Below are 9516 nucleotides of genomic sequence, written 5' to 3' on the forward strand. Positions count from 1 at the left end.
ATCATATATCTGGTGATCTTGAACTCTTAGTAGTTCTAGTATTTTCGTATATGTGTGTGTGTGTCTGTACTCCTTAGGATTTTCTACACACAAGATCATGTCATATGTTGGGTTTTAAATTTATTAGCCTTTAGAAAATGTGCCTTATGTTTGGTTATTTATGGCACTGAGCAAAATAAAATAGTTCTTACAACTTCATACTGCGAATTATACAGAATTTATATGGGGTAAACACACCCTTTCATTCTCCTTTTTCAGTAAATCAAGTAATATATTACTTTGAAATAATAACAGATTATGAATTTTTCTAATTGTCACAGCATTTGGTAGGTAGTGTTTATCCTTAGACATGTATAATAGAAGATGATGTCAGAGAAAGAGTCATGAGCTGTCTATTTAGGGCAACTTGGGTTTGAGCCTGGTTTTCCTATAAAGTAGCATAGCATGTATCGTTCTACATTCATTCATTTTTCTGTCATTTCTAAAAACTGACTCTGTCCACATTGATAAAAGCTATTATAAAAACCACAGTAAATAGCAACACTATTTTTGAATCTCTTAACAACACACATAAGAATAGTAATTAACAAACTAAAATTGTCAATACTATGCAAATATTTGATGCCATTTTAATTGTTTTTCACAGAAAATGAAAGAAATAATAAAACTTATTCATTGTTGCTTTCCTTAAAGGATGAGCTTTAATGAAAACTGCCTAAAATGAATAATGTTTCTTATTCAAAAGTTGATTTTGTTCTGAAAGCATTCTGGCCCAAAGAATTATACTTATTAAAAAGAAGGGGAGGGGCGCCTGGGTGGCTCAGTCAGTTAAGTGTCTGCCTTTGGCTCAGGTCATGATCCTAGGGTCCTGGGATGGAGCCCCGCATCAAGCCCCACATAGAGCCCCGCATCAGGCTCCGTGCTCAGGAGGGAGCCTGCTTCTCACTCTGCCTGCCCCTCCCCCTGCTTGTGCTCTCTCTCAAATGAATAAATAAAATCTAAAAAAAAAAAAAAAGAAGAAGGAGAAAAAGAAGAAGAAGGGGAGTGGTGCCTGGGTGGCTCAGTCGGTTAAGCATATATGACTATTGATTTTGGCTCAAGTCATGATCTCAGGGTTGTGAGATTGAGCCCGGCATGGGGCTCTGTGCTGGGCATGGAGCCTGCTTAAGATCACCTTTCTTCCTCTACCTCTGCCTCTCCCGCCCCCGAAAAATTAAAATTAAAAATAAATAAAAGGAAGGGGGAACACAAGAATAAATCTTCATGACCTTGGGTTAGGCCAAGTCTTTTTAGATAAGGCTCCAAAAGTACAAGCAACCAAAAATAAATAAATAAATAAATTGAACCTTTTAAAATTTTAAAGAATTTTGCTGCAAATAATACCATCAATAATGTGATGATAACCCATAGAATGGAAGAAAATACTTGTAAATCATACATCTGATGAGGATTTGTATTCAAAATATATAAAGAACACTTACAACTCAATAATAAAAATATAATAGCCCAAATTAAAAATGGGCAAAGGGTCTGATTAGACATTTCTCCAAAGATGTACAAATAGCCAATAAGCACGTGAAAAGATTTTTCAACATCATTAACCATCAGGGAAATGCAAATCAAAACCACACTGAGGTACCAATTCACACCTACTAGGATGGCTACAATAAAAAAAAAAAAAGTAATAACAAGTGTCCACAAGAACGTGGAAAAATTGGAACCCTCATACATTGCTAGTGGGAATATAAAATGATGCAGCCACATTGGAAAACAGTTTGTTGGTTCCTCGAAATATTAAAAAGAGTTATTGATTGATCTAGCAATGCCATTCCTAGGTTTGTACCCAAGAGAAATGAAAATATACATCCACATACATCCACACAAAAACCTGTACAAATATGTTCATAGCAGCATTATTTATCATAATAAAAAGAGTAGAAACAGTCCAAATGTCCATCAACTGGTGAATGGGTAAACAAAATGTAGTATAGTGATACAATGGAATATTATTTGGCAATAAAAAGGAAAAATATTGATACATGCTACAAGGACGAACCTTGAAACTTACACTAAGTGAAAAGAAGCCAGGCACAAAAGACCACTTACAATGTATGATTCCATTTAAATGAAATGTCCAGCAGAGGCAAATCCCCAAAGACACAAAGTAAATTAATGGCTGCCTGGGGCTAAGCAGGGAGAGTATGGAGTGACTGCTCAGGGGAATTGAAAAGGTTCTAAAATTAGATTGTGGTGATGGTTGCATCTGTGAATATACTAAAACCATTGAATTATACACTTTAATTGGGTGAGCTGTATGGCATATGAACTATACTTCAATAAAGCTGTTAAAAGACGGAGGGAAGCAACCATGATGACAAGAACACAATAATCAAATAATCTTACAAATACTTTCATAACTAAGGTAATAGAATGAATTTACTCAAATGCCAAACTAAGATGGACCATTACAATATGATTCCTCTAAATCAAAACAAATGAAAATGCAACTGTGTGAATGTTTTCAAAATATATGTAGGTGAGCTTATTAGATAAAAGATGGATCTTTTTTCCCATTTTTAATAAGGTGCAGGCAGATATAAAGCTATATGAGAACATGCGAGCAATTCCAAAGGACAGCTCATTGGTTCTCCTGGATCAGAACCAATTAGAGAATGCTTACAGAAGCTGACATGCCTTTGGGACAAAATGAACTTCAACATGGCCTTTAATTTGAAAGCTGCCACAGAGTAACAAATGAGAAATACCATTAGACAGTTCCTAAAGCTCTTGGATACATTTTTCCCCACTGAGATAATGTCAAACCAAACAGACTTGGACTTTCATTCTAAAGCCTTTAAAACAACAAATGTTAGAATCCAAGAAAACTTGAGGAAGCAAAAATAATAATCAAGTCCCTACAATAAGAAAATATGTGGATGGACTTAAAGCCTTGGAAGGGTTGCTGACAGGATAATGATTAATAAAAATCCCACTTTTTATTTTAATACCCATTGTATTTCCTGAAAGTAAATATTCTATCAAATATAGGCAGAAGGAACCTTAACTTCTATTAGTAAACCTGAATGTTTTAATAAAACTACTTCTGTTAAACTTATACACAATAAAAATGATCTTATTTCAAAAAGTGAATGTTTAAACTTATTTTACTCTAGTGATATTTATACAAAAAAAACAGCATAATAATTCATTAAAAACCAAGTTACATAAACTCAGTAGTATATAAAAAGTATTTAGTGCTACCTAAGATGCTATTTGCAAGGATTTCTCAAACTACAATTAGTATTGATTTCACTATTAATGATTCATGCTGTAGCTGATATATTCCTTTCTTTCCAAAACTTAAAGGAAAATAGAAGTTGTTATGTGCAGGAATCTGAAGGCGATAGAGACTATTAATAATTTGCCTCTGGATAATCTAGAAGTTGAACATGATTACTATTATGTTTTGGGCGCAGCTTATACCTGCAGAGACCCTGCAGATGAGACCGTAGTCATTGGACCACTAGAGAAAGGAGGGAAGAGGAGCGAGGAGCGAGGACGAGGAGGCCGGGGGTGGGAATGAGAGGGAAGAGGGAAGAAGAAAAGGCAAACACGATAACGGGTTAAAATATGAGGCAAAAGTGAACTACATAAATAAGCTAAAATTATACACATGTAAACCAGCTGTACTTGGACAACTCAAAACTGGAAATGTAATTGTGGTTTCTCACCAGAAAGACAAAGAATCACAGAATGGTTAAACAGGGAAAGGCCTTAGCACGTTGGCAACATTACTCTCTACCAAGCACTGCGAAGGAATACACTCAACACTGTGGAGAAATGTAAGGGAAGCCCCAAATCTATTAAGTCATTGCTTTGATCTGGAAAGTCTTATAAAAATTGAAAAAATGCTAACGTTAGAAATTCCCTCAATGAATCTGTAGAAAAACAACACGTAAACATAACCAAATAAACATAAATTCACTTTTACAAAATTCATAAATCCATAAATGACTCATTATATGACTTTCAGAGTCTCTCAGCTATATAGTTCAAGTAAACTTCCTGCCTTACTATACCGTCTAAAGTTGCCTCAGCAAGTGGCTTTCCTATTGGTTGATTTATTGTTTTAACTAAATTTAAATGTCATTTAACTTACTCTTGTTAATTTTATCCTTTCTGTGCACTTTCCTCAGCCTAAGGCAATTCTGAAAACTCTTTCACAAAAGGTACATGTTTTCTTAAGGGAGTTATGCTGGGAAACGTTTTTTAAATATTTCATTTATTTATTTGTCTGAGAGCGAGCACAAGCAGGGGGAGCAGCAGGCAGAGGGAGAGGCAGGCTTCCCACTGAGCAAGGAGCCCGATGCGGGACTCGATCCCCGGACTCTGGAATCATCACCTGAGTCCAAGCAGACGCTTAACCACCCACAGAACCACCCAGGCGTCCTGCTGGGAAACATTTTTTTCTTTCTTTGAAATTCTAAAATTATTAAACAACCCACCCTAATTAAATTTAGGTTAATTAAATTTAGTAAATCATTCTACTAGCCATTAATATTTTTTAAAGAAAACTTGCTTTTAAAAAAAACACATGATTTTAAAATGTTTAACTTAGTGAATTTATGGACATTTTTCTTTTAAGGAACAAACATAAAATATATAATTCAAGGATCCAGCAGAGTTAGGAGAGGTAGATCATAGCTTCAGGAATACCCTCTGACCAGTCGCATTATGCCTTTCAAAAGCACCTTAAATTCTTTCGGACTCAATTTTTTAATGTGAACTGGACTAAAGTTCTAATTCCACCTCCAAAATCCTATTATTCAATTCCTATTCCATAAGAAAAGTCAACATTAAAGTAAAATGCAAAAACCAGACATTCATTTTACAAACCACTTTGCACCTATAGAGAACTTTCTTTAAAATAGATCGCTGTTAGAGATAAGGGTAACCCATTTTCAAAGAAAAGCTACCTCAGTTCTGGTAAATTTGTATTTCTCAACTAATAGAATCAATATTACCCATAATGATAATTAAAACATTTAAAATTACATATTTTTAAGAATGAGTCAAATCTAACAAATCTTCATACAACTGTTAAAAATTAAGCACTTACTTTTACTTGAAGATCCTCGGAGCTTTCTGTTGACATGTACAACGAAAGCAGAACCGGCAAGGTGTTCGTGACTGCAACAGCCCGGGCGTGCTCTGGAGTGTGTCTCCCAATCTGTCCTATGGCCCAAGCAGCAGCAGCCTTAATATGATCTTCTGGTTCTTCTGACAAGCAGATTGACAACTGGGGCACACCCTGCAGCGTTGATCAAAAGAGCAAGTGTTATGAATCTCGAGCAGGATTAAAGAGTCTTCCATGTCTCTCAAACATTAGAAGAAATCATTTTGGCCTTGATCCTTTTTTTCCTAAACGGTTCAATAAATGAGCACATCACAGGGGCTGTCATTTTTCAAGTCAATAAAATGACTAGAACTAATTTACCTTAATTATCTGTAACAATCCAACTACACTAAGAATATCTCTGCTAGCATTTACTCCCCAAATAGAGTGGCATTTAACCAAACAACAGATGCCCCAGACTAGTATATATTATAGGCAAAACCAGATTCCAATGTGGCAAAATGAAAGTGTTTAGGATTTTAAAACCTTTTATTGTCCTTTGTTTAAAAAGTTAGCTTAGAATCCCTTAAAAAAATGCCTTTCACCAAGTATAATAGATCTGAGAACAAAATAACTAGTTTAGATCCAAAATCAAAAGAATGAGCAAGAATCCTACTTAAGTACCTTTTAGATGAAATATTCACTAAAAACTTTCCTGATAGAGTAAATAATTTTCATTTATTTTAGCCAACTTTTAAATGATAGTGTTGCCCATTTTAACATGATTAAATGTTAAAGTAGAAATGACTACTTTTGTTACATAGATATCATGTATTTATATTCTGCACAGGCTTCAATTTTATCTCAATAATCAAAAACAGAATTAACTAAAGGGTCTCAAATACACCACAGTTTATATTCCCAAGGAATACTCAAATAACCAAATCAAATTATAATTCCGGATTCTATATAGGCATAATTTTCTAACGAATTCGAGACTAGAATAATTATCACCTTAAATTTAGTATCACAAAAGCCAATATCACAAGGTCAGGCTACCATAGCAAAGGCCAAATGATCATGTATATTTTCTTTTTGTCCACTTTAATATTCAGTTATTAGTACGACTAATTTCCTGAAGAAACCCACCATATCTCTTCATTGGCTTCTTTCTTACAGCAAAAAATATGTGCCTGCCAATACAAGAAAGGTCAGATCTGTCTTCAGAATGAGGCAACTTTGCAGAAACCCCATACTTCTGGGATATATCAAGAATGAAAGAGCAAGAGGAAGAGAAGTCACCTTTATCCCTATCCCCCAAATTCTGACTTATGGGCTTCCATTGTTATGACTGTCAAATGAGATAAGAAACATGAATGTGCTTCGAGAATTATAAAGCGTTATGTAAATGGAAGTTGTTGTTACTGGTCCTTACAGTGCCCCACAGGACAAGGAAAGAATGATGCAGCCCTGGGTGGCTTGAGAGAACCGCTGCTGCCACTGCCCCCGTCTTCACTAACTGAAAAGCAAACTAGGTGGGAGAGGCCAGCGGCAACCCTAGACCAAAGGAGGGGAGCGCCGCCTGGTTAGTTTGGGGAAGAAATACAGGAAGCAAAAGTAATTGCTTCTTCATCCTTCTTCCAATGTGTAAGCTTTCTGACTATGCACAAAAGAACTGCAAATCAAAAATCCCAATAATATCCCCGTGGTGACCCTTCGGAAAGCATTACTGCTCTAGTCACTATCATAGTCTTTGGTAATTGAAGAACAAAAGGAAAGGCGCAGGATAAAAAGGGAGTGAAACGAAGAATTATCAAGGAATTGGTAGAAAATGAAGATCTGAGGTTCCTCTTTATTCTGAGGATTAGCAGGGGATAAAAACACCACCACCAACAACAACAACCAACCCCCTCCCTTCTGTTGAACACACAGCAGCAGGTTTTCTAGGCTGATAAGAAACCCACACCCTGGAGGGTTGCCAGAGACACTGTAAGCACACAGCCTTCGAAGCATTCTTTGGGAGATCAATATTTATTCATTCAACAAATATTTTTTGAGCACCTACTATGTGCCAAGGCTACACTCCCTGGTGGGTTAATACTGAGTTGAGATAAGGCCAAATCCCTAGAGCAAGGAAACAAAACCATTACTGTCTGATGTGTGCTCTGAATTGCCTCCATCTAAGAAGAGAAATCAGTTCATGAAAGCTTACAGAGAAAAGGGAGATAAAGAAGGGATGTCCTAGCCTTGTCATCTCTTACCCAAATGACAGGAAAGGGGATAATGTATAGACATCAGAGGACAATGAAAACGACTACCAGGCATGTCATTCATAACAGTTGTATTTTTTTAAGATTTGTTTATTTATTTTAGAGAGAGAGACCATGCGCAAGTGGGGGTGGGGGGGCATAGGGCGAGGGAGAGCATCCCCAAGCAGACTGACTACCCACTGAGCATAGAGCCCGACATGGGGCTCGATCCCAGAACCCTGAGGTCGTGACCTGAGCCGAAGCCAAGAGTTAGATGCTCAACCGACTGAGCCACCCAGGCGCCCCATAACAGTTATTTTTAATCAAAGTGTGCTTTATATTATCTGTAAATATGTAGTCAATCCTTCAAGATAGATACTTAATATTTAAGTACAGATAATACTAAAACTCAGAAGTGTCGATAGTTTGTCTATACTAAACACTGGCTAAAACTTTAAACTTCTGCAAAGTAAACCTCACTTCAAGCACTGCTTTGGGAAACTTACTAATAAACCTTGGAAAAAGCTGAAAATTTCTCGAAGTAATTCTTTCACTCTGGTCAGTTTTATTTTATACTTTGTGGGAGAGCACTCGCGTGTGGTTCTGCGTTCGCACATCTCACTGCAATAACTAGAGGAGACGAAACAAGCACAGACCTTGGAAATGATCACTGCCATTGCCAGGTTCTCAGAATGAGCCGCTACATAACCAAGCATCATGATCCCGGGCAGCCTTATGTTTCCTTTGCAGGACCCGATACAATCAATCACGGCAGCCACTCCTCCGGCGTTAACGATCAACTGCGAAAGCTAGGAGAGGAGAGGCAGAGCATCGGGACCGTGAAGCAGGAGATTATCTTTCAATCTACCTTTAGTCTCGCCCGATTTTTAAATTTAGGACCTAAAAACCAGCTGGTGAAATCTGAAATATCATTTAGTGAGATTGTTGTATTCATTAAGGAATACGTAAGTAGAATAATCCTGCTGTTTCCAATGCGCAGACGTACTCACTGTGAGGAGCCACTCTGTGGTTCCGTTTTTCGTGCATCAATAGCACAACTTTTATCCTTATTGCAATCGATGTCAAAATTCCTCACTTAGACACTAAGCCTAGGGCCAGTTCATAACTAGCTAACTGCTGAAACCCCCAATCCCAATGAGTGAGTATGAAGCACATTAATCACTGAATGCTGAAAGACAATGTCAGACTTAAACTGTTCTGGCCTAGTTCTCCCCCCTTTGCTAGCAAGGACTATTAGCTGCTTGCACTTTGATCTTGAAAAATCTCAACCAAATGAAGATGTTAGGTGACATAAAGAATGAGGACTTTAAAGTTCCGTGAAATGAAACTGATGAGTCAGAAAATACACGGAAAAAGATACGACTTCAGAATCCACCCAGATTTGCTTCATCTCTACTCCCTCAGCATCTGAGAGCTCAAGCAGTTAGGAGAGTTAGGCTGTCCTAGACTGTGGGCCTGGTGGTCTCTTCGGACCTGGAGGCATGCTGTCTGTCACTACTCCCAGCTGACCTAGAATGACAAGGATGACAAAAGTCCACGCCCCCCACCGTCTAGAAATGGAAAGCAGGAAATTATTAAAAACTTAGATTTTAGACTCAAATTCCATTGAGGCACTTGTGTCCCCTGGGAAACGCCAGCCATATATGGAGACATTTTTATCAGGATGGGGTTCAGGTGCTACTGGCATCTTGTGGGCAGAGGCCAGGGATGCCGTGTACAGGACAGCCCCCCACGACAAACAATGACCTGGTCCAAAATGTCCATCGTGCTGGGGACGAGAAGCCCTGACCTAACCAGGTCACGTGGCACAGCATTTGAGCCCCATAAACAAGTTGATGTTTTGCTTAAAAACTAAAACTACATATTACTGTATTTTAAAACCTGAATTTTTTTTTTTTTTACCTCAGGCGTATGTTTTGCAATCTCTCTAATTAAAGTAGAAGCATTTTTCTTCACGTATTCATCTTTGTCCTTCAGACAGGTAAGTACAACTGGAAAAATCTCTGCTTCCACCACCATTTCTGCCAGATCCACGGAATGTTTTGCAATCTGACTAAGAGCTGAAAGGACCTGACGCTGTTGAGCAAAAAACCAAAAAAAAAAAAAAAAAAAAAAAAAAAAACAAAGAGC

At 37.5% G+C, this 9516-nt stretch overlaps 1 protein-coding gene and 1 long non-coding RNA gene across 3 annotated transcripts in view; one reads left to right on the forward strand and one right to left on the reverse strand.

The window, feature by feature from the left end:
• The window catches only part of LOC103664231, a 43410-nt gene that overhangs the window by 32878 nt on the left and 1016 nt on the right, over positions 1-9516 (forward strand). The window contains exon 3 of the long non-coding RNA XR_568954.2: positions 9294-9367. This is a non-coding gene — a long non-coding RNA (uncharacterized LOC103664231). The remainder of the gene's footprint in view (positions 1-9293; positions 9368-9516) is intronic.
• SPAG6 (sperm associated antigen 6) overlaps positions 1-9516 on the reverse strand; it is a 61429-nt gene that overhangs the window by 12413 nt on the left and 39500 nt on the right. For both annotated transcript variants that reach the window (XM_040645333.1, XM_040645332.1), the window contains exons 6-8: positions 9289-9462; positions 8022-8174; positions 5120-5311 (exon numbers count right to left, since the gene is read on the reverse strand). In XM_040645333.1, coding sequence (XP_040501267.1) covers positions 5120-5311; positions 8022-8174; positions 9289-9462 — 519 coding nt within the window. The remainder of the gene's footprint in view (positions 1-5119; positions 5312-8021; positions 8175-9288; positions 9463-9516) is intronic.

The sequence above is a fragment of the Ursus maritimus genome, unplaced genomic scaffold (assembly GCF_017311325.1).
Source record: "Ursus maritimus isolate PB19 unplaced genomic scaffold, ASM1731132v1 scaffold_31, whole genome shotgun sequence".
NCBI lineage: Eukaryota > Metazoa > Chordata > Mammalia > Carnivora > Ursidae > Ursus > Ursus maritimus.